The sequence below is a fragment of the Phaethon lepturus genome, unplaced genomic scaffold (assembly GCF_000687285.1).
Source record: "Phaethon lepturus isolate BGI_N335 unplaced genomic scaffold, ASM68728v1 scaffold40693, whole genome shotgun sequence".
NCBI lineage: Eukaryota > Metazoa > Chordata > Aves > Phaethontiformes > Phaethontidae > Phaethon > Phaethon lepturus.
The window spans coordinates 12,666-38,135 of NW_010530559.1; the positions used below are offsets into that span (position 1 = coordinate 12,666).

The window sequence follows — 25,470 nt, forward strand, 5'->3', positions numbered from 1 at the left end:
GGAATGTGCTAAATGTGTCTCTAAAGCGTGTTGGTTTGGGGAGAGACTGAGTTCTGCCTTGTGTATTGTCATCAGGACCTTACTTCCCTTCCCCCAACTACTGCTTGATTATTGATAGACCTGTGTGGCTGAGGCATGGAATAAGGGTGTGATCTACTGGCTGCAGGGAAGGCAAGAAAGCTCGTGAGATATCAGGCAGCTCCTGACTTTAGGGAAAAAGTAGCTGAGTTGAGTGTGTGATGGCTTAGGCACTGCTTCTGCTTGGTGTCTGTAATGGGATTTGCTCGTGTCTGAGGCGTTTTGTTTTTTCCCCAAGGGGGAAGTTGTTCCTGGGTGCTACTTCTATTTTCTCTCAAGGCAGGGAGAAGCAGAAGTAGAGGAAGAGTTACCTAGAGCTGCTGCTTCTGTGCTCAGCTGGAAGGATGTGTGGGGTGGCATCTGTGGCTGGGTAGACAGGCTGTGATTGTGTCCAAGAGGAGAGCGGGAGATGGGGTAGCATGTGTGAAATACATGAAAATTACAGAAGGATTTTGTTTGTAAAAATAGCTAGGGGATGAAGTTGAGGGATGAGAAAAGTAGTGTAGGTGTGTGTCAGAAGGCAGAAAATAAACTTGCAGGGTAAGAGAAGGGGAGGGAAGAGAATACACCCTCAGAACAAGGCAGAGGAAAGGGAGGCATGAATGCAATCTTCATTGCTTTGAAATCTGATGAAGCAGGAATTTGGTTGATGGGTCATGGCATGCAAGATAATGTGTGACCATGTTAAGCCTTTAAATTGCACGGAATTGTTTTGGAGCTGTTGTCTCAGGCAGTGGGGATGATATGTAGGGGTCATAAGGCTTAATCCTTCAACTAGAAGCAGCGTGGCAAAACTCTGCTTCAAAGCATAGTAAGCGCAGTATCTACTACTCATCTGTAACTGCTCGCAATCCCTGCTCATGAGGTCTATGGTGTGTGCTAGAGATAAACCAGTAGTGAGCTAGAGAAAGAGAGGAAGTTAGTAACAAAATAAGATCAAGGAATTGTTTATATTGTGTTAATTAGTATGTGTAATAAAAAAAAAATCCCTGAAACTTCACCTCGAGTGTGATCTTATACTTCTATAAATCGTTATGTAAGGCACGGTATGCATAAAGGACTTCAAGAGTTATACGTGGAAAAGTTGATGGTAGAAATGCATACTCTGCAGTACAAAAAAATCAGATGAATGTGAGGTTTGTAACATCAGGCTGAGAGCAGTGAACTTTGTCCTCTGTCCTGAAGTTGGCAGCAGATTATGTCCTGAAAACGGAATTTTTTTGTTGCTGTGTCTTTGCTACCCCTGAAATCCATTCAGTCATGCTCGTTCAAAGGTGCTTTGCAAAACCACTGAGAAACCCAAACCATGGAAGTTCCTTAGTTTGTAGAATCACTACTCTGGTATTGGGCTTGTTAGAGAGCCATATTTTTCTCCCAATCCATTCTGTCATTATCTAGGTTTAAATGCTGTTTATCCCAGATCTGCTAATTTGCTACACTCTCAATTTTCTTTTAATTCCTTGATATTCCTTTTAATTCCTTGATTTCCTTTAAATCCTTGAAGGGATTCCCCTTCTAACTGTTCATTTAACTTTTTTCCATTTTGTGTTATGGAGCCAGTCATGGAACAGAGCTCCTTCTTTGTATCTGCTCAGCAGAGAGAGCTGGAAGATGGTCTTTGGTTTCCCTTTGGCTCTTTGTCTAACAAAACCTAATTTGCTACACTCTCAATTTTCTTTTAATTCCTTGATAGCTTTTTTTTTTTTCCCCCCCAAAAAAAAAGCAGGGATTCCCCTTCTAACTGTTCATTTAACTTTTTTCCATTTTGTGTTATGGAGCCAGTCATGGAACAGAGCTCCTTCTTTGTATCTGCTCAGCAGAGAGAGCTGGAAGATGGTCTTTGGTTTCCCTTTGGCTCTTTGTCTAACAAAACCTTGAAATAGAAAATGTGAGGGCCAAGAGGAACGTTGGCATTGAAGGACATTGAATCTATCTGGGAACCAGGAGATTGGAAAGATTAGTATCAATCGTCAGTAAAGCATCTGCCTATAGAGTTTTTCTAGTTCTAATTTAGTCTAGAAAAGTTCCATTTAACAGGGAGAAAATTTGCTTGCTATATTAAAGTGGAGGGAGGGAGTGGGTAGGGCAATATGAAACTGAAGGAACGTAATAGAACATTAATATGTTTAGGTGCCAGCCTGCATCTTTCTTTTATACTTTGATTTGTAAAATTGAAGAGAAATCATGGGAATAGCTTGACATTTTTCTGTTCCAATTTATAAAAACATCTAACCTCTGAAGACTGTCTTCTACTCTCTGTCTTTACAGTTATTTTAGAGCCATTAGGCTGCCTTTGAAAACATAGGCACAAGGTTCTCAGTGGTTGAAACAGCTTTAATAAAACAATAAGGGAAAAATGCATGACTCTGTTTGTAAGAGAAAGGGAAGTATAAATTCTTGTTTGTTCTCAGTAAAGGGAAGTAAAAATATGACCTATAAATTGAAGTCTTATGGGAACAAAGAACTGCATAATTAATGACACCTAGTTTGGCAGAAATGCAAGAGTTGTCCAGAGTTACTTGCATTTAAGATGTCAGTTGTACGGTGAGCTGACTGATGCAAGCTGTATTTAGTCATACCGAGGAGCTTGCTTTCACTTGGAACCAGCATGATTCTCTTCTGGAAATACATGTTTCATTTATTAAGATAAAACCCATTTATTAAGATAAAACCCATTAAAATGGTATGAGGGCACTGATGTTGGTCAGCAAAAAACCAGGTCCCTGAGTCAAGTATTTCCCTGGAGAAGCTTTAGGAACTTGAGCCCTTTCATCTCCTCACCCTTATCTCCATCTTGTGCAATCCTCTGTTGCCAGAAAATGGTGAATTCAAAACAAATTAATTCTCCCATGCAAGAGTCCTGTAGCATCTTGTTTGTGTGATGTATGCCAAGAGAATGTCAGCTTGGCCTATCTCAGGGTGAAATTTTGCTTTAACAGAACAACGGTCACTTGACGTTAGGATTTGAGTGCTTTGTCCTCTGAAGTGTTGGCACAGGGAATCAGGATGCTGTCTGTTGGCACCAAAGCAGTAATATGTGGCGTCTGCTGAGACTGAAGTGAGGCTGGCTAAGATTCTTGCCCCCGTAGGTTGCATGCAACTTCTGCCAAGACAACTTTGTTATGATTCCTCGTTTGGTATACTGGTGGACTTTTTGTGTTGATTGCAGGCACACCTTACCGTTTTGGAGCATTTTGATCCGAATTTGTTGTTTAATCAAATTTTAATGTATTTCTGCTGCAAGAACTTTTTTGCATTTGGCATATTGTCTTTTCATGTTGTTCTCTAACTTATGCTATAATGCACATGTTCAATGGAAGAAGCTTGGCATCTTCCAATGGTGGAGGACTGTGTATGTACACAAGCAATGTTGGAGCAATATGAAATTCTTATAATCCACAAGGTGGTCCAGGTTCTAAGTGTTGGGAAGATGAATCTTCCCATGTCTGTTGTGTGGTTTTGTTTTTTTTTTTTTCCCCTAGTAATCTGACTAGTCAGAGAATTAGACTTTTCTTGCGCAAAGGTAATGGGCAAGAAGGGTGAAGTTGCCAGGAAACATTAATAATGTAAACAACAGTGTAGGTCTTGAGCCTCTGAGGTAAGGAGTGTCTTAAGCCACTGTTGATTTATCATTTTGCAGGGCTGGGGCTGGAAAGTGCTACGCAATAGTGTCCACAATAGTGTCTAAGCAGATGATAGAGTTTGAGAACTGTGTTACCTCCCTAGTGACAGCATGCTCTGGGACAGGATGCTGTGCAAAAGCAAGTGTGGTCTATTGCATAAACCACTGGGTTGGTAGGAGCTGATTTTGTGCTGCTACATGCCGTAGATAAATTACTTCGTCTCTCTCTTAGTATAATGGAGCTGTCAAGCTGCTGTGAAGTTCATTAAGGGAAGTAAAAGCACTTTGGGGTCATTGGGTGAGAGGTGCCATTAAAACACTGTTATCCGTACATCATCACTTGTGAACCCAGGGACAAGCTGAACAGAAAGACTTACCTTTCTGCTCTGCTTCTGCTGGAAAAAAACACTTGATAAAAATGTGTTCTCACCCACCCCCGCAAATAAAACAATCCATGCATTTGTAGTGACCCTAACCTGAATAAAAGCCCTGGGAGTAGGGCTTTTAATTAAGCTTTAGCGCCTATTACTGACACCCCCCCCCCCCCCCCCCCCCCTTACATTTTAGTCCCCAGTACTAGCTGAGATTGAGAGTAGGTGTGGATGCTTTGCTCAGCTTTAGTACTGAGTTTAATTGGGAGGGACATGGTTTTGCTTTGTGATATTTCCCTCACCCCCCACCTCATTTAGCTTTCACAAAAACTTGCTTCAGGCAAAAATAGATGAAAGATCTATGCTAGGTCATACCTATATGCATCTCTCACTCGTAGCAAGTGTTTAGGGAGTGGTATGTTGAAGGGTATGCATGTTCTGCTTCCTCTTGGGTGTCTCTTCCTGATTCAGCTTTACAACTAATTCTTCATTTCATGTTGTTGGCATGCTTTCTTAAGCAGCACCCTTTTATCTCAAAAGGCTTGGGAAAACAGGCTGGAATTGGTATGTACAACGGTTCTAGGCATACCTGAGAGGAAAAGCAGCTGACAGACAAGTAGATTGTGTTCAGCAAGGACAGCTAAACTGTCCCGTTCACTGCAATTTTTTAAGCTCCTTCCTCTCATGTCACTAATAATCTTTCTTTCATGTAGTATTTCGTACTGGATTGCCACATCTGTTTGCAGAAATCAGCTGACAGGGTAAAGAATTATTAGGGGCGAGCTTTCAGATATTCAGACCCTGGGTCTCCATTCTGCCTGACTTCACAAAACTTAGGGCCCTTAATCACTGACTGTAGTCAGTGGTGACAGGTAGGTGCATTTGAAAAGCTTTCTGAGGTATGTATATCTTCCTTAAATGCAGAGGGAGTTAAGACATCTTGTCTTGGTTTGTCTAGCTGTTGGAAAGTTGATGTGGGATTCACCCAACAAGTGGTTCAATGAATCTTATAGCCAGAGTGAATCAGGATGAAAAGTAGCTGCTGTAATCTTGCAGAACAGGAACTGAGGAGGAACTGAGCCACCTGACGGTGAAGGTGGGAGGGGTTTAAGCAGATAAAAGCGCACTTACCTAGTTGCAAGACTCTTCCTCAGCAGATGAGACTGATACCGTTCTTTGCAGAAGTCAGGATTGCAGTGCCTATAAATGAACAAAACTTTGCAAACTGGCCATTGCATCTCAGTTTCTGGGTGTTCAGCTTGAGATGTCTGAAAATAGTGTGGCAAGTGCAGAAAGTTACAGATGGTAACTTCCTTAGCTCAGGAGACAAAAGCTTTTTAAATTCACATAACTTGGAGGTCTTGCCAGTGTCACTTCCTGCAGCACCCAAGTTTCCCACCCAAATTTGCTCAGTGCATGAGAGCTAACTGGATCACAGCACCAGCTGGCTCTGCTGTGGACAGGAGGGCAGCATTGAGTGTGGGTGACAGCTCCTGGGTCCAGATCCAGCAGTGGTGGATATCCAGGTCTTCCCCTCTGGTTCCTAGGCACTAGATGTGTTATCCATCGGTATATTGGAGGTAGCCATGTCATAAGGAATCTCCTTTTCAATCCTACTTTTATGAGCTGAAGTCCTCACGCTCATGTTTATGACAACAAGGAGTTAAGACTGATCCGTACTATCTGGTAAGCTTATCTTGGCAAAAAAGGTGGAGGGAGAGGGAACTTGAGAAGCAAAAATTAAATGTCAGCAGAACTGTGACAGACTTGCATTCCTGTTTGGCAACTTGCCATGGAGCTAGTAAAAAGCAAAATTATTGGCACAGTTACAGTGGGACAACCAACTGACCTTGCCTGGCTGAAGGAGTGTTTCTGGTTAACTGTTTAGAAACTGAAAAACTACCTGGTGGATTCATATTTTCAAAGCAAGGATACAGAAACTTGAAAATTGACTTTGACAAACCTTCCACAAATCCTTCCATCTGTTTAAGAAAAAACCCAAACACCCAGAACGCTTGACTGCTTGCCATGGCTATAGTTCAGTGCTATGTTTTCACTGGTAACTAATGATCGTCTGTGCAGCACTGCTGCTAATGGACTGTTAATTCCAGTCTCTCACAGTTTGTTCATCTTGCGCATGGAGAAAGCAGTAGAAAAAGATGTGTGTGAAAGTGTCCCTTTTATCAAGTGAGAACAACTCCTGTCAGCGTGGGGTCAGTAACTGCCGTTAGGCTTCTAAGGGTATTTCTACCCATGTTTATGGTGGTGGAGCCAGCAGAAGATATTTTGTATGGATGTTGCTCCTCCATCATTTGAAATAATCGGTCTAGGCTGGCAATATAGGTTATGTTATTTGTGGTCTGCCTGTGCTGATAGTTTGCCCTTTTAATTGAAGATGCTGTACTGCAGCTGCCCTGGTGGCTCCTGGGGAGCCTCACAGTAGAATGAGGACAGAGGAGGTAACGATTTCTGGTTTAGGAAGATGGGGTGAATGGTGTGAGAAGTGGCTTGCTCCCCAGGTGTGTAAATCAACCCTACAGAAATGGCTCTGATTTGGTTTTGGATTACTTAGGCTGGTGGGTTGGAGAGGCCACTCAGAGGCAGGGGAGCAATTCCCTTCCTGAACTGGGACGCAACGTGTTGGTGATCGAGAAACTTGTCTGTGGAGCGGAGGCTGATGCGATGGCCTCGGTGAGCGCTGAGGCACGCCAGGCACGGGAGGCAGGCAGGCAGGCAGCACAAGCCTGGCCTGGGAGGAGATAGCTGGGGTGCTCTGAAAAGAAAGGAGACATGGGAGTTGCCATGTGGGCAATCAGGGAGCCTAGTGTTGTAAAGAAATGGTAGGGAGATGAAATGTAGGTGAGCTGTGCAAGAGGTGATGCGTCAAAGGGTGAAGCATGGAGGCTGCGGGTTGTACCTGATGGCCTAAGAAGTTCTGTGTGTCCTTTTTCTCTTTCTTCTCCCTGTGGACCTGCTCTAGACCTGAACCCCTTCTTCCCACCACCTCTTTCATTTTTTTGTTACGAAACACATCATTAAATCTTGGGGAAACCATGCCGATGTGACGTCAATCCTCTTGTGAAATGTGGAGTTCCCATTGCTGTGATCCCCAGGGGTGTTCTCAGTATATTCATCTCCCTTTCCACATGGTGCATGACTGGCTGTGGGGCCAGGCACCCATCTGACTAGGAAATAAGCCAAGCAAGGGAATCTGACATCGGTAATTTTATTACTGAGGGTGAGGAGTCACTTCCTGGACTTCAGGGAATCCACTGAGTTTTGTAAACTTACTGAAGTCGGATGCACTTTGGGTTAAGTAAATAAAATGTTTTGCTATACTCAAAATTTAATGGAGTGCCTCTTGTGCTCTCTTGTCATGTTTGCACAGTTGTGATTGAAATCCTGGGAGTAGCGTGTAGGAGTTGCTACCCTGCGTTCAGGTACGTATGGCGCAGTGTTTCAGTGCTGCCAGATGGAACTTGTGCTCAGTGTGTTCAGTTTGCTCCACTTGAATGCCTAAAACCTGAAAACCTTATTTAAAGACTTGCATTATGGTTCTGTTGCGTTTTCCTTCAGGCCGAAGTTGTGACGATGCCTAGGAAGCAGGGAGCTCAGGGAGACTTACTTGGTTCAGCCAGCTGGGTTTTGCCTGGCTGATTTACTAGCGCTGTTATTTGAGGCCTTAAAGTTTAAGTAAATAATTTTACATTTGTGTTCTGGCTCTGTCATCTAGTTAAGCAGTGTGATATTTGAGTGTCTCAAACTAGCTGTCCTTAAACTGCTGAGAAGATAACAGATGTTGCCTGGTCAGATTTGGAAAGTTAATGCCAAAGACCTGATCTGTAAAGGAAAGCTCCTGAATGTGTTTGTCTTCCCATCAACCCTGCTAATGCAGGATAGTAGGTCAGTGTGACTGGCAGGTTTCTGCCATCTTAATCCCGAGCAGCTGGAAATCTGCCCCGTGTTTGGGAACACTAACAGCTGCTACTTCACAGATGAACTGAAAAGAATCCTTACCTGATTCATATGTAGTGCTCTGTTACTTATACTTCCCACAGACTAGGTGGCACCTGTAGCAAAACCATCTGCGAATACTATGTTCTTGGCACCTTTGGATAGTAGAAACTAATTTTTATCCACGTGGTTGTTGAAATATCTGTATCAATAAATTCTATGCATATATGTACCCCTCTAAAAGTTAGATCTCCTGTGGCTATCTGTGCTTTCTATGCCTCATTGAACGAGTCTAGTTATTTTGGGTTGGTATTTATACATCCTACATTTTTGTTTTATGTGAGCATTATTCTGTTGATGGATGATTAGTTTGTATAAGCTATTGGTGCAAAAACTGTAATTGGTCTTCTCATCATTAGTAGAAGATGTGCCTTGGTGGGCTCTATTATTTAGATTTGTTAAATTAGAGGTTCTTCCCTCTTCTGCTTTTCTTTCCAGAAGTAAAAGAAAATACTGTTTTCATCTAACTGTTTTGAAGAATTTATCTAGAAGAGATGAAAAAAAAAAAGACTCTTTTTTTGGTGTCTCTTTTTTCCACCCCACGAAGCATCCATCAGTTCTTAGCTATTCTGGATGGCAGCAATACAAAGCCAGCTAGCTGTTCAACCTCCTCTCCAGTAACTGTTGACAATGTGATGACCTAATTATTTTCCCTACCCTTCAAGAATGTTTTTTCTTGTTCTTTTTCTGTTGTGAAATACTAGAAGTGTTGGGCAAGTAAGTCTCAAATATTGGAATACTGGGGTAAGTTGGTGTCGAAATACCCTCTGTTCTTTGAAGTAACAAGGAGAGGGCTAGGGCAGGGCAGTTTTGGGGTTTTTTTTGTTAGGTGTCAGCTGGTTTAGGCAGAAAGAAGTCATACAGGTGATCTGGCTATTATGCTTAGCCACAGATGCAATGGCAGATGCTGGAGGTGGTGGGAAAGTGTAAGCAGTTCTCAAAGGGTGCTGGGATGTGAAAATAGAGATGAATTCCTTTTTCCTCTGCTGTTGTCTGACAGCATAATTTTGCATCCTCTTCAATTTGGAAAAACCCAAGAGATTTAGATTGTGGGTTCCTTTGCATAGCTGTAGCACTTTGCATAGCTATTGCCAAAAAGCAAATCTACAGCTTTTGAAAAAATGATAATTTATAGGAAAGATTGCCTTGCTTTGTTATCTCTTACAAGGCCAAGTGCCGGGTCTTGCGCTTTGGTCACAACAACCCCATGTGATGCTGCAGGCTTGGGGAAGAGTGGCTGAAGAGCTGCCTGGTAGAAAAGAACCTGGGGGTTCTACTTAACAGCCGGCTGAACATGAGCCAGCAGTGTGCCCAGATGGCCAAGGAGGGCAACAGTATCTCAGCCTGTATCAGAAACAGTGTGGCCAGCAGGAGTAGGGAAGTGATTGTGCCCCTGTACTCGGCACTGGGGTGAGGCCGCACCTTGAATCCTGTGTTCAGTTTTGGGCCCCTCACTACAAGAAGGATGTTGAGGTGCGGGAGCGTGTCCAGAGAAGGGCAATGAAGCTGGTGAGGGGTCTGGAGCACAAGTCTTACGAGGAGTGGCTGAGGGAACTGGGGTTGTTTAGTCTGGAGAAGAGGAGGCTGAGAGGAGACCTTATCGCTCTCTACAACTACCTGAAAGGGTGTTGTGGTGAGATGGGTGTTGGTCTCTTCTCCCAAGTAACCAGTCATAGGACAAGAGGAAATGGCCTCAAGTTGTACCAGGGGAAGTTTAGACTCGGTATTAGGAAAAATTTCTTTACTGAAAGAGTGGTCAAGCATTGGAACAGGCTGCCCAGGGAGGTGATGGAGTCACCATCACTGGAGGTGTTCAAAAAAACCTGTAGACGTGGCACTTCAGGACATGGTTTAGTGGGCATGGTGGTGTTCGGTTGACAGTTGACTTGATGGTCTTAGAGGTCCTTTCCAACCTTAATGATTCTATGATTCTCCTCCCAATCTTTTCTGGCCATGCATAAAGGCTATTTCAAGAGGTTGTAAGCCACAGACAGGATCATCTATTAAAAATAGTAGCTGGTGTTTGAGCCTGGGTGACCTGAGGTCAGGGATGGTATCTTTTGTACCTGTTTTACATGGTAATTGCTCAGGGACGACTGCTGAAGGTAGCACAAGTCTTTCAACTTTGGGGGAGTTGTTCAGCCACCCAGATCTTTGTTGTGTACAGTGGTCTAAGTAGGTGGGAGTTTATTACGAAATGATAAATGTTCATGCTAGGGGCTGCTGCCAAAACAAATCTGATATGGATGTTGGTCACTGCCTTCTGGGGGTGTTTTGTTATGTATTCTAGTAAAACAGTATGAATTTATGAGTTCTTGTCTGTTCTTGCTGGAAAAGATGATCTGAAGAGTCTTAATTTCTCTGTAGCATGTGTGGGAATGGCTCTGTATTGACTCAGTTTCTGTAAAAAACAGTCTCTCTTAATTGCAGCAAACTTGTAGTTCTACTGTTAGAAGTTAAATTTTACTGCCAGGATGTGGAAGAAATGTCCATCTCTCTCTTTTTTTTTTTTTTTTTTTTTTTTTTTTTTTTTGTGTCTGCTTCTGATATTTGTTTTTTCACTTAGTAAAGGGTGCTAATGGTTTGTTCTTAAAGGAGGGTTTTATTGCTATGCAGTGAAATTGAATTTTCTGTTCCTGCTGCTACCTAGACCTTTTCCTTCAAAGAATGGACTTCTCCCTTCTTTTGTCCAGGACACCACCCCCAACTCTTTCCTTTAAGCAAAGCAAGCTTGTTATTCACACATGCCATGGAGACATGTGTAATTCCAGAAGGAAAATTTTTGAAGGGTCAATAGATTAATTGTCTTCAACAGGTCCATTAGGAAAATGACTGTCTCAAAAGTAGCTGTGAGCACGCATGCTGACAAAGATGTACAAGGTCAGCCTGGGCCTTTCTTCCAGAGCATGTCCCTGCTGCTGAGGATGGGCAGTTGCTGCTGGGTGTGAGGCTTTCTGGGGACCGGGAGAACATGTCCAGAACAGCCCATCACGCAGGTGAAACTCCTACCCATGTGCCTTTTCTTTGCTTATGTTGGTATCCATGCACGCACAGGTGTGCTTTCAGAACCAGCCTGCCATTTCCTTGCCAACACTTTGGAAACTTCCACGAACAGACATTTGCTGTTTTGGTGGCAATTAGATGAGACAACGATCCGGTGTTTCTCCTGAATGCATTTGTTGCATTTGTATGTGCTGAATGTTTATTATCTTGGATAATTAGCAAAATCCACTAAGGCACACTGTGTAAGTCTTGCAGGGTGTATTTGTGGCAGTTTGTTCCTTGCTTCTATATTTGATTTCAGCAAAGCAAGCTGCTGCCAGATGCAGATGAGCAGAGCAGAGCAGAGCCTCTGTAAACCTAGAAACCAGCTGTAAAGCCTAGACTCACTGAGTCACTGCCTGAGCCCTGAGAACGCAGGTGCATATTGGGAGGGAGGGTTATCTTTATATTTTTCCTTCTTAATAAGAAATTTTACCTTGGAGACAAAAACCTGGACGTATTTTATGATCCCCTCTTCCAGAAGGCAGCAGCTTTATAATTTTGGCCACAAACAAGTGCACAAGTAACAAGCAGATGGCAGTGAGTGCCCAAGAAGGCTGTGTCTGGATGGTATTAGGATGAACAGTTTGTCATATTCTGATGCCATAGACTCGGTAATTAGTGTGGGTAACTCCGAGCAGACCAGCATCTCACAACAACCTCATGAAAAACGAGGGAGGGCCAAAAGGCTTGGTGTAGTATCTCCCATACAATCTCTGTGCCCAAATGAGTGTCGGCTCTCTACTCCTGTGAGGCAAGGAGCTTAGATTGATTAAAAACAGCGAGGAGTCCAGTAGGTTTCAAATGACTTGAGTGCACAGTGGTGTCAATCGCTTCAGAGGTTATTATTCTTGCCCTCCTTTCACAAGATCCTTGTATACAGCCTGGATGGGAGCTACCAGAGGACAGAGGAGGGCTGGCAGCTGATTGTTCTTTCCAGTCCAGGATTGGTTTTAACGGCATTTAAGGAAATTTTATGTTTAGATATCTTCTTTCTCATTTCCTTCCATAGCTCCTAAAGAAGGGAGGTGGGATTCTGTCTTGAGGAGACCAACTGTCTGTATGCTGGTAACAGAAGTAGCTAATGAAGTGAGCTGCTGATTGTGCCCTGAACTTGTTGTCTCTTGGAATATGGCTTGTGATCCTGTCCTAAGGGAGTTACACATATGGTCTAACTTTAGCACAGAGCTAGATGTCTCTCAGAACATGCTTTGTAGGTCTACTCTATTTTCCTGGGCCTTTTTATAGACTACAGGTTTACCAGGAAATAAAACAGAGCCAGGAGTCAGGTCAGTTCTGTTACAGAAGAGGAGTAGATGCATGGATGGGACCAAAAAGCCCAGTACAAGACATCTAATCAAACGCAGAGACTAAGGGACATCTGGGCATTGTATTCCACAGGCATTTCATTAGTTATACAGCAGGGAGGAAATGGTTTGTGCTCCAAAAAGCTCTACCAAGGCTTATATGCACCTTTTCACGGTTGCCTTCTCTACCCAAATACAAAGCTTCAATTCTGCTTTTGAAAAAGCAAATTTTAACCTGTGTACAATTGTACAGCTTTTCAATAAACAGCTTGAAGAATACAAGGGTGTTTCAGACTCTTGAGACTAATGCAAACAATCATCACAGTTTAATATATAGCTCACAAAAAGCCTCATAGATCTGCCAAAATGAGATCACTCCTGAGGCTTTGGATTTTATAAGTTTTTTATAAGCATCTGTACATGTCCTATAGCAAGAAGGGGTTTATTTTTACTGCCTCTCAGTTCTGGTTTGGCTTGGAGTTTTTAGTCTGTAGGGAGAGGTGCAAGGAAGGTCATGGTCCTTAAAAAAACCCAAACAAACCAAAAACCCCACCCCCCAACTGTATGACTATTCTGATTATTCAAGAAAATAAATGTGTGGGCCTGAATCTAGGAGAACATTCAGCACCACTCCAATTTTTTTGCAATGGTGTTCTTTGGTTTTTTTGATAAACTGTAAGAAAACGTGGTGGTATATGATAGAAATGCTGGTTGTGCAGGACCTGTGGAGGTCATCTGATCTAACCTCCTGCTCAAAGCAGAACTGTCACCATTGCTGGATTGCATCAACTGTGGCTTTGCCAAGTCTTGAAAATGCCCAGAGATGGAGATTTATAACCTCTCTAGGTAACCTGTCTGAGGGTCACACTGCCCTCCTGGTAGGAAAGATTTATTTTTTTTAATGTGCAACCTGAACTTCCAAGCTGCCATCTGTGGCTGTTGCTCCATGTTATACCATCCAATACTGCTGAGAAGCATTCGTTCAACTGTCATCTTTGCAGCTCCCCTTCAAATTTTAGCTGGCAGCGAATTAGATTACTCCTTAGTCTCCTCCTTGCTAAACTGAGAAAGCCCACATCCCTCAGCCCTCCTTATAGGAGTCATTGTAGGCCTCTGGACCTTGTCTTGACATCCGTCTTGAACTGAGGGGCTTGGATGTAGTATTCAGTGTGCAACCTCACCAGCGCTGAGTTGGGAGGAATGATAGCTTCCCATGGTTGGCCAGCCATGGCTGCTTAACGTAGCCTAGAACATGGTTTGCCTTACTTGTGATGAGAGTGCACCTTTTCAGCTTCTTCAGCCTGGCACCTGTTGTAACGCGCAGGTCCTTTTTGTCAGGGCTGATCATGGGATTATTCCACCCCAGGTGCAGGGTTCCACACTTCTCCTTGCTGAACCTTGTGAGGTTCCTCTTGACTGAGTTGAGGTTCTGCCATTTGCCTTTTCAACCGCCTCCCCTAACTTAGTATCATCCACAGATTTGGTGGGGGTGCAGCTGTGCCAGTATCAAGATTGTTGCTAGGATGTTGAGCGTTATGGGCCCTTGTGTTGGGTTGCTCTTGTTGCTGGCTGCCAGTTGCATTGAAACAGGTTGAGGGGAAACTGGAGCCACAACAGCAGCACTCAGAAGCTAGTTACTGTGAATGCTGCAGCGAGCACTTAACTGCCTTCACCTTGTAGGCTTCTGACTTATTGAACCCACTGCAGTGGTGGGCAAGACAGGTATGACGTGGTCAAGGAGCGGTGATCTTGCTAGCCTCATCCCTGCCAGAAGCTTGTGCAGAATGCTCTGGTGCAGTCATCACGATCAGAGTGATCCCTGAAGACAGGCCGTGCTACGGCAACTCTGGTGGGCGACTGATGGAGGACAGTTCCTGTTTTAAAACGTGTTCCCTGGTGTTGATTTGCTGTGCAAACTACTGTGGGATGTTGTTAAATGAACGAGATGGAACCAGAATGGAAACATCTGAAACTTGCTTCCTTCTGAGGAGTGTGACTGGAACACAGTTAATCATTATCTATTTGCTAGTAAGCAAGTATGTGTTTGCTGGTAGCAATTAAACTATTGTTTTAAAGATTAATGAGTGGGAGAGACTTTGGTTTCACAGTAACAAACAAGCGCCTTTTAGAGCAAAGGCCTTGGGCCAGCACGTAATGTGCTGGTGCCTTGTTCTGAGCAGCAGCTGTGTTCCCTTCACGCTCCAGCTTACAGTGATTTTATAAACAGAGATTGTTCATGCCTTCTATTGGCAATAGTGCAGAGATGCTGAAAGAAAATGGGCGTCAGGACCTTGGCAGCACGGTATGAGATAGGTTCACCTGGCTAAATGAGAAGCCAATTCTTTAAATATTTGAAAATAACTGATCTTTGCTGACTGTTACTTCTAATGGGAAATTTGCTGGTTGTGTTACTGATGCTCTTTTAATGAATTTACCAGCACTTGTGGTCTGGCCCTCTGGTAAGGGAGGCTGGCCAAGGGGAGAAATTCTGTAGCAGGCTTGGCCCCACAAAATGTACCCTCTGCATCTATTTCTGGCAACCTGGCTCGGCCGTTATCTGCGCGCCTGCGGGTCAGAGGCTGGGCAGCGTCTATCAGGGTGTATTTGATGTCAGCTAACCTGAGAGTAATGCTATAGCTGTGCTGCACCATATTTCAGTGTCAGTGATATTGTGTAGTGCCGTATAACTAGGTAGGCAAAACCAAAAATTGGAGATTAGGTGAAACGAGGAAGAGGTGTGTGTCTTGGTTGATGTTAACGCGGAAGATTCCAGCTGTGTGTGGGAGGGTGGGGAAAATCCTCAACTACATCAGCTGGGCAAGGGCTCTGGCTAAAAAGGGGGGTTGGGGCAATAAATGTGATGTGGACTAAACAGAAAATTGTATTTCAGAATTAAAGAGTACAAGGTTTTCCTCTTTGAAAGTGGACAAGCAGATGTGTCTGTGCTGGCCTGAAAATCTGTCTGTATGCTGCTGCCAATTCCAGAAGAATGACTGCATTTTAAAAAGTGCCTGGGTTTGTTTTCTTCTACTAGCTTGCCATGGCCTAGCTTTTTTGTTTTCATCACTATCTTTAGCTAACAACATAATCCAGCTGTGGTGCATGCTTCCCTTCTGTGCAAGGCCCTGTGTACACTAAGCAGAGGATTGCCCATGAGGAGGCATCTTTTATCCCCCCAAAAGGGGTTTGTCAGGACTGAGCTCCTTTCAGCAATACATTAATAGCTTGCAGTTATGAACCCTGTCAGTACCCCTTTAATTTTACATAATTGTTTATTTTAAAAGTTGACGTATTTTATATCGCAGCGCTCTATTTGCTTCTGCAAGTGCCGCTACTGCGTGTCACCTCTGAGCCGTTGGGAGCTGTCTGGGAAGTGCGGGGCTGTGCGTATCGGAGCCGGGGGGGTGAGCGGAGCATGAGCTGGTGAGAGGAGACGGCCGGTGCGGAAGGGCCCAGGGTGGATAACGCGGCAGAGAGAAAACTCTCAGGTAGAGAGGAGCGGGCAGAGCAGGACTCTTAGGCGTGCTGCGTGTTGTAGGAAAGGGATTTACTGTTGTGGGAGGCTTGTTTGTCGCAGAGTTTGTAGAGTACTGAGCTGCAGAGGAGGGATGAACACAGCAGCCGAAAGAGTTGGCGCTTTGTGCGGACGGCGTGCGACAGAGGCTGCTGTGACGGTGGGGTTCTCCGTAGCCAAGGTCTCTGGGGCTGCTTAACTGCATTTCTCAAGGGGTCCCATTTTATATTTTACGCTAACAGTGGTGGGGTCTGCAGCGGTGAAGACATGCGGTTGAGTTTCCTGGCAGAAGGCACTGATGGTGAGGCACAACGAGCTCACGGTCACTGTGGCAGTGGGAGCTGGGGCACAGGTTCCCCAGTTCCCAAGGTGTCAAGGCTTTCTTGTTTTCAGTAAGGGGTTTCACTGGCCTAGCTCCTTCTGACTTTTTTGAAAGAGATGCTCGCTTTTATATCGGACTCCATGAAGCCCCAGCAATACGGGTGACAGGCAGAAAGTTGACATCCCACTTGCCTGCAGCCTCCCTCAGATTTTTGTCCTCATCCCTAGTACGTTTTCCCTCGTGCTACCCCAGGGCTAAACCTCTCAACTTGAACACTAGTTTGTGCTTGAAAGCAAAATAACCTAGTTTTCAGCCATTCATTTGAATTTTGAATTCTGGTCTTTTGAGAGAAACAGCCACTGTCTAAAATGATGAAGTTCATACACAATGTCAGGAGGTTGGGTGGAGACGTGAGCTCCTGTTGTTCTCTATGGTTTTAAAAGCACATGAATAACATGGCTACTCTCTCTTCTGTTGAACTGAGTGACCTGCAGGCCTGAGACTGAGAGTGTGAGCAATCTGTCAGTGATGGTGCAGAACAACTTGTACATGCTGGAGGGAGTTTTAAATGAAGACTAATTATTGAGTAACTGTGCTAACTAAAAAGTGTTTGAGTATCATTTTTCACATTGGCAAAACCACAAACCTGCTGATGTTTCTCTAATGACTAATGTATCATTCTTTACTCTAGCATTTGGCTGCTTTTTTTCTTTCCCAGGCTTTCAGTAAGTTGCTTAAAATAAAAGACTGTAGACTGACTTCAGACAACAGTTGTAGCTAAGTTTCTATTTGGACTAACTCTTTTGCTTAAACCAAAAAGCATTTTGTGTTCCATCACAGCGTTTCCAAACTGCCATTGCAGAGTAGCATTCAACAACAATATACAGCTGGGAGAGAGTATTTAGGTATGGTTTTGTTTCAGTTTTCTGTTTGCCCACCCAGTTACAGGGCGTGAAGCTGAATGTGGCCAGAGCTATGGGCCTGCCTGTTAACAGCTTCAGCTCTCACTGTCTTACAGGTCCAGCTGCAAGTAGAAATCTAGCTGAATTGTAAATTTAGCTTCTGCTTTTCTTACCATAAAGAACATTTTCCTGCTGTGCAGCCAATTGTGCTTTAGAGGCTTCATCAGAAGATCAACTAGTACTGCAAGCTATCACTGGATCTTGTTTTCTGTGGGGATTTAGTAACTCAGCTCCTAATGCTCTGCAGACTTTTGCTGGCTTAGCTGTGTTGATCCCTGACCTGGGTATCTGTGCCAACAGAAACCTTCAAGTGCTGATGCAGTTACGGTGAGAAAACTGTACTACTTCTCCTGTGCTCACATTGCCCCTGGGATCTGGTTTTACTAGAGTTTCGACAGCAGTTACTTGCTGGTGCGGTTCTGCCTGTGCTTGGAGTGGGTCGCCAGTCTGTTTTCCTGTGTTTGTAAGTTGTTTCTTGCGCAGGCAGGCCCGCTCCTGCAGTGGGGCAGCCATGGAGCTGAAGCCTTCACTGGGGATGAAGGAAGACTGTCAGACAGCCTTACTGCCTGGAAGTTATTGGGACCTGGGTCCCTCTCGTAGGGTCTTCCATAAATCAGTCCTGCTCTTCCTCCCAACATCCTCAGCACTGTTCTGCAGTACTTACTGGAGTCTTGCATTTTATTTCACTTTTAAAAATCACATCTCAAACTACGATTTTATGGAAAACTTTTGGCCTTTATTTGCATTTGATCCTTTTACTAGCATAGGCCAAACTTACTGGAAGAAAAAAACAAAAGTTGTGAATTTTCAGAGAATTCAGTAGAGGATATTTTGGATACTAAGATTCAGGCTTCTTGTTGTGTCCTTTATTGGAAACTTAGGTTGAGCCTTGTTTAAAGACCCTCAGATGGCTTTCCTGTGCTTGGTGGGTACCGTGGTTTAGGTTAGTGGCTAAATTAAAATAATCTTTAGTCAGGCTTATTCTGGATTTATAAAGTGTGTTAATACATTTGAAACAGGCAGCTGGTGACTGGAGTGGTGAGGAGGTATAATGTGTGGGGTTTTTTCTTAGACTTTCTAAGAGACCATATTAATGATGAATTTACACCAGGATGCTGTTCATCCACTAATATTGGTCCAAACCGCTGTGCTGCTTTGGGATGTGCAGGCCTGCATGCAAATTAACACTTTAATGTCGTGGCTCTTCACGGAGGCTTTAGGCAGGTGTAAGCTGCCTGAAAGCAGCAAAAGACATGGTTAAATGAATTTCTCTTCTGTGGAAAACACCAACAGCCACTTCAGAAGGAAGTGCATCAAGGACCTTGGTTGGAAGGAAATTACTGCATTGATTGTGATGCCTTTGATTTCCCTCCTCAGCTAGTAGCTGAAAGACCTCTGACACATAACTCCTATTTTTCCACGGTCACTTTGGGGTGAAGTACCTCTCTGTGTGATGGGGAAGGAAGGAAGAAGAGCTTGCTGCTATTTCAAGACATTGTGAGGGAAACTTAGTGTGCTTTATTTCCTTTTGAGATCTGTGTTTATATTAGGTGTCCATCTCCCCTGCCACGGGGCAGGGAGGGAAGGGTTTTTTCCATTACCTTTACAAATAACTGTGGTGTCTTAAGTGTGAAGGTATTTGATGCAGCTGGTGTTGAGGAGGTGTAGCCAGCTGTTTGCTGGAGAAATGCACCATTGTTCTACTTATTTCCCATTTTGTATCAGGGACTTTTAGCCACTTCCCAAATGACCACCATTTCTTCACGCTAAAGCCTCTTCCTTTATTCATAAGACTTCATTATCTTCAATTTAGTATTCTGTATGTCAGAGTCCTTTCCCCTGTTTCAGCCTCAGACTCCTTTGCTGTTTATACATGACATGTAAAATTTTATTCATTAGTTTGTTCTGTCAGTTATGTCTGGTCAAAGGCATTTCCCATGGGTATAAACTGGGTAATTCCAGTTTAATTTTTTAAAAAAATCATTGATGTGTAAACAAAAACTGTCTTCACAGTGCTGGATGTTCAATTAACTGAATGTGAAGCTTACATTTGAAGGGTGGTGTTTCAGTGCAAAACAGCTCAAAAATACTACTTTAAATAAAAGTTTATGAAATATAATATAGAAAGGTTCAGGTAAAGAGTTTACTTTTGAGCTAAACAAGGTATTTGTTTATCAGCTTCAAAAGGGCTCTAGAGCAGGGAAGTGCTCATATAGTTAAGAGATAGCAAATGAACCCAAAAGCTTCAGAAATTAAAAATTTCTGATGAAGGAAAACAATGTGAAACCTGCCAGTTTGAAAGCCTGAATGCTAAAATCACTAGTCATTCAGAGTTAACTATAAGCAGAGAGGACATCTCTATATTATTTAAAAAAAAAAAACAAACCACAAAAAACCCAAGAAAGCAAAAAAAGCCCCAACCGACAAAAACCCAGCCAACACCAGTAATTTGTTTATGGATACTCTTTGTCTGTTCAGTGTAGAGTCACCTATTCTGAACGTTTAAGTCTTCTCACCTGGTGCTAAAGAGCAACACTGCAGACTGCTGAATTCTGTGATGACTTTTGTCACCACGGTACTACTGAAATCTGCAGTATGACTGACATTATTTCTGCTTTATTGGCTGCTCTCCCTTTTTGGGCTGAATAAGCAAGGGCTTGCTGCTGTGTTAGGGACCCTGGAGGGTTGACACTCAGCTGTGAAAAATGGAGGTGTCTCCAGCCTACAAGATGGGATTGTGAGCGTTTTGCTTTGAGGACTGTTCAGACTGAGATTTGGATATCATGAGAGCCTTCAGGAGAGATGAAGGTGGTCTGTAAATGCAATGTCTCTGAGAATTTTTTGGTGTCTAAAATAAGAGATGACAGCTCATTGATTAAATGGCTCCTAAGCTGTGCTTGCTTTGCTGGAAAGGTTGTATGTTGTTTTGGAGGAGTCTTTGCTCTCACAGCAAGAACCATATAGTTCACCAGAAGACTCTGTTCTCCCCTGCTTCCATGCAGACACTTGACAATACTTCCTTCAAGCTCAAACTTCATGTTATTTTGCTGAAAAGCAGCAGATGTTTCCAAAGGACATAGCAGGGCCTTTATCTGTGTTTTACATGCATTGCAAATTCCCTTGGTTACCTTCATGTCTGTGTATAGGGGACTTGCTGCACCAGTTGTGTCCCATCGATAATAAAGTAGAAGAACATCCAAAGAATTAGCAGCCACCTTCTCTGAAAACTTGTTTATGCTTTATAGCATGTAATACTTCCAAAACATTTCCTCAGTGTGATTGATAGTGCACCAGATAAAAATCCACCCTGACTAAACTCAGGGAGTGCCATTCTCAATGTGTTCTTGACAAGCTACAAGTTTGCTATTGAGTTTTGTTTTGTTTTTCAGTGATTAAACCTACATCATAAGGTGTTTACCTCTCAGCCAGGTGCTTATTTGTAGGCCATCAGCTGTGAGTTTTTTGACTATGAACACCGTGAGACAGTTCTTTGTAAATTACCTGTTTGGGTGGGAACTGCTGTCTTAGCAGTACTTAGTCCAGTGAGGAAATGTGTCACTTCCAAGTAAAAGGTTGGGAAAAAGCAATGCTGGCATGGTGTTTTTAAAGTCGTGGGACTAGTGTAGTAGATCTTCTAAACATGACTGTGAGGGTTCCTTTGTCTCTGATCCCAACTTCTCTTTTTTAGGCACAGTTGGAAGCTCAGAGGGCGACTCAAGATTTTCAGAGGGCCACTGAAGTGCTGCGTGCTGCAAAAGAGACCATTTCACTTGCTGAGCAGAGGCTGCTGGAAGATGACAAACGTCAGTTTGACTCTGCATGGCAAGAGATGCTCAACCACGCTACTCAGAGGGTAATACAAACTTGCCCCAGCATCTGTCTCTTCCATATTTTGTGTTTTGTGGTGTATGAGGCTTAGTTTCTGGAAGACCAAATTTTTGTATTGGTCCAGGTATGTGATATGTAGAAAATGAAGCTACAGAAAATTATGAAGCCTAAGGTTAAATGATTTGGGCCTTGGGCTGCTACTGGGACAACTGTAGTTCTCTATCTGTCTCTGCAAGTAGCTCTCTAAAGAAAAAAAATTACCATCTATAATGGGATAAACAATGTCTTAAGGCGTATCTGCATTTGAAGTTATGCCAGAATAATTGCATAGGGGTGGCTATTCCTGAATGCACATGTTATGGAAACTCTTACTCTGGAAAAACAGGGACATGTTCCAATTTTAGTATAACCTGTTCTTAGTATGGAATAAGTTGAACAAGGCACTTCGCTTTGGAAGCGTGTGTTTGAATGTACAATTACTAAAAAATGTGTGTTGCTTTTTAAGTTTGGACACTGCTCTATCCCGAATTAACTTTCAAATTTAGACAAGGTCTTACCTCCTTTGTAAATTCTTTTTAATTCTGCAGAAGAGGTCTAACCTTCTAACACCGTCTAACAATGAAAGGCGGTATTCATTTTAGCAGCTGTCAAGAGGAATTTTCCTGTTGTTTGCCATGTCTCTCTCCCCCTGTCTGTTTAAAAAAAAAAAAAAAGGCAGAAAGTTTTTTTTTTAACATGAAAGAACCAAAAAGTTGAAGTTAAAACCCTTTGTTCTGTCAGAGTTCCCTTAATATGCCAGTGAAGCTGAACTTGGTATTCCAAATACACTAGCGTGCCATACAATGTTCGTGTTGTCTTGCAGTCCTCAATGCAGTAGCTCTGTTCTGTTGCAGAAGCTTCTCGGTTATAAGAAAGCCTCTATTTCAGAGGGAATTGTGAAAACCAGCTGCCTGATGAAGAAACAGAGAACAAAAAGGATGTTGGCTGTGTGTAGGGGAGAGATGGAAAACCTGGTATATATTAAAAAAAAAAAAAAGAAAAAAACCTCCAGGGTATTACTTGTATTATCGTCCCTGTTATCATTCGGTATTTGCAGATATGGGAACCTCTGGGTGTTTCTGAAGGGAGCCCCACCTTTGCAGCGTGTGTGTGTCACGACACCAGCTGCTGTCGTTTTCCCTAGCTATCCCTGTTCAATATGAGCAAAGTTCAGAAAGGCATATACAATTTTTGATTCTCAAATAGATGAGAAAACTGGACGCATCTAAGGTGTTGCTGAGAGCTCCTGACTGCTAAACTGCTGAGTTCTGGTGGAGAGTGATAGCAACCACGTATCAGCTGCCTCTTTAGCTGGCATAATGAAAATTTGTGTTGAGGTGGGTGAGGAAAAAAATCCTAGCAATTTTGAGAATCCAAATGGATTCCTCTTTTTTCCTTGGATATTTCAAGGGGATCCCTGTGTCCTTCTACAACCCTTAATCCTCCCTGACAGTCTGTGAGAGCAGTACACCTGAGATGGGCAAACCCAGTGATTTAGAGCAGAAGACGACTGCTGACAGTGTTTGGTGGAGTCGTGCTGGTGGTATTGATACGTATCATCACTAAATGCAGAATATCTGCTTGTCAGAGGACTGATTCCAACCGTAATGTCTCTGATGGTTACAGCTGAACAGTAATGTTAGGTTTATTTACTGCAGTTATAAAATCTCCCAGTCACAGACTAGATTGTGTAGAGCAGCTGATGACTCCTTGAATGGAAGACGTGTTACCCAACTCTTCCTGGTACTTAAAATATTCTGAGTAAGCTCAGTTCCCAGAAGGCACCTATCTGCACCTTTCCAGGGTACAGCAGATTTTGAAAGAGTTACATGGAAGTTTGTCTCGTGATTTTCATTGGCCATAGTGGAGGTCTTTAAGGCTAGGGCCAGAGCCAAGAAAGGTGAAAATGCCGCTCGATGTCCTGACTGAACAGACCCAGCATTAGTTTGTTTGGAGGGCTTGACTGAGTTTTATAGCTTCTTTAGGAGCAGAGTAAATACTTCCTTGGTTTCAATGCATGTAATTAGTGAAGTGCTTAGTGTTCAGTGACATAACCAGAATAATTGGGGTCTCGAGGAGCAGAAAACTTCATCATTCCCTACTAAGCTATGAATGAAAACAGGTTGGAGGATGAGATCTACTAGAAGAAAAATTCTCCTTGACTGCCACAGTGTTGGTGTTAACCCAGTTCATTAACTACTGATTATACTAGAAACTACTAATGGAAAAAATGTTTCTGAAGGTGAAGGCTGAGGGTTAAGAAATAGAAATTCTCCACTTCCACATATAAAAATCACTCTTGGAGAAAGTTTTTGCACTTTAGCAAAAAGCTGAAATAAAAGCTAAAAAGCTAGCTTTTTTTTGCATGTGTTTAGCTATGACAGTTGTACTGGGCAGAGAATAATCTTGCACAGGGCCTTGTACAGCAATGAATCAAGTGCAGAAAAGCACCTCTGTGCCAAATGTTAGAAGTGGGGTACTAATTAATTTGTTTCTCTATTGACAAAAATGTCAGGCAAGAGTAAAGTGTTTTTATTTGCGATTATTAGGAAGAGGTAGCAGGCTCTATTGAAATAATTAATCTGAAATTTGGAACAAAACCCAAGCCCTGTAGCAGTTTGGTAGTTGACAAACAGTGCAAACAGAGAGCATAAAGGAAAAGGATAGGCAAGAGAACAAATGAGACACTTATTTTTTTGTACAGGCATGTATGGAAATACTGCCAGTTTACTTTTGCACTTGACCCCATGGATGTGGACAAAGATTTGGGTTCCAGAGTACCAAACAGGAAATGCTGTTTGCAGACCATCACTGGGAGGAAATGGAGATAAGAATTGCATGTTGTAATTACTTTTTGATTTCTTAATAGACTGAAAAGCTACTGACACTGTTTTTAATGTGACAGTCTAACGGGTTACTATAAGCAAGGCTTTTGTAGCCACTGATATAAAAAAATCATATGATTAAACAGGTGAGAAATGGAAGAGTTACTGAAATTCTGCTTATCCTGGGTAGGCTGGAAGCATAATATGTGGAAGATGTTTTTATTCACGGAGCAGACAAGACAGCATGAATAGGTACAGGGAGTACAGGCTGTCACTCAGCAATTTTTTCACCTTGCAGTTTGAGCTGTGTTTCCTAAATAAGAGCTGCGTGCCTGCCTGCCTGCCTGTGAAGATGCAGATAATCCCTGTAAGTGTCTGTGCTTCAGCTATGTGTTGACCACAGTGACACACAGGACTGTGATGCAATCCTGCAAGTCAGGCAGCTGCTTCACCTGCTTCTACTCTTAACTTGATGTGTATTTTGGGGTAAATTCCTGTGGTTTTTTCCTCGATGTCCATTTCTCCACAGATCTGAGATAAGTGTAATAACACTTAGGCTTGGATTTAGCTCATCGGTTTCAGGTGTCTGGAACATTACTTTGTATGTCCCAGTTATTTGCCTAAACTTCCATTATAGTCAAAGGAGGTCTGATCAGTAAGTTGACGGTATCTGGAGAACAATTCATGTGACCAGAGGGGCAAGTTCATTGTAAGATGAATTCTCTGTTGATTATAACGGAAATGTAGTGGCCTACCTTGCATGTAGACAGGTTTGATGAGCTCTTAAGCTGCCTGGAGAAGAAAAGTACTGTTCACTGTTAGCCATTGGCTTACCGGGTTTTTGGTAACTGCAGTTTGTATTTTAAAATACGGAGAAAATGTTTTTGGGAAGTGGAAGTGTGTTACCTATCTGCTAGTACCTTGAATTACAATGCTGCAGTTTGGAGTGCGGGGAGCAGGGCTACAAAAGAGTCAAAGGATGGAGAATTTGAGTGATGAAGGAGAGAGATCTTCACATTTACACTCCTGTTGAAAATTATTCATAAATGTGTACAAAAGGAAAGTGCTGACAGGTGTCTTACCTCAAGTTTGAGACAAGCTGGAGCAGAAAAGAAGATCCTTCATGAATTTCAAGAGAAATTGCTAATTTCTAATTGCCGATGCAATCTGCAATCTTAAAAAGGTTCTGCTTTTACAGCCTTTCCTGAGATATGTTCAGTTCATAAATTCTGGCAGGGAGAAGAAATGTTTTGGCTCTTGATCATCAGACATTTTAAAAAGGAAGGGATGAGGGGGGAGTGCAGAGGGAGGAGGCATGCTCCCTCTTGGTTTAATTTGGCTTGTGAAGCTCCCTTTGATATTACACCGTGAAGTACCATCTGTCAGTGTAAAATGCGTGGGTGCTTCCATGATGTAGAGAGAAGAGATAGAAGAGATACTTCCTGCAGCTACAAATACTTGGAGAAAAAGTGGGGAAAAGAAGAGTCTGTGAAAGAAACAACAAAAATATCCACCTCCTTCCCTGCCCTAATCTCTCTGTCACTTC

General features: G+C 42.9%; 1 protein-coding gene across 1 annotated transcript in view; it reads left to right on the top strand.

The window, feature by feature from the left end:
- Positions 1 to 25,470, top strand: part of SH3BP5 (SH3-domain binding protein 5 (BTK-associated)) — a 50,905-nt gene that overhangs the window by 10,768 nt on the left and 14,667 nt on the right. Inside the window, exon 3 of the mRNA XM_010284294.1 lies at positions 20,921 to 21,085. Within this exon, the coding sequence (XP_010282596.1) occupies positions 21,062 to 21,085 (24 nt within the window). The 5' untranslated portion in view covers positions 20,921 to 21,061. The remainder of the gene's footprint in view (positions 1 to 20,920; positions 21,086 to 25,470) is intronic.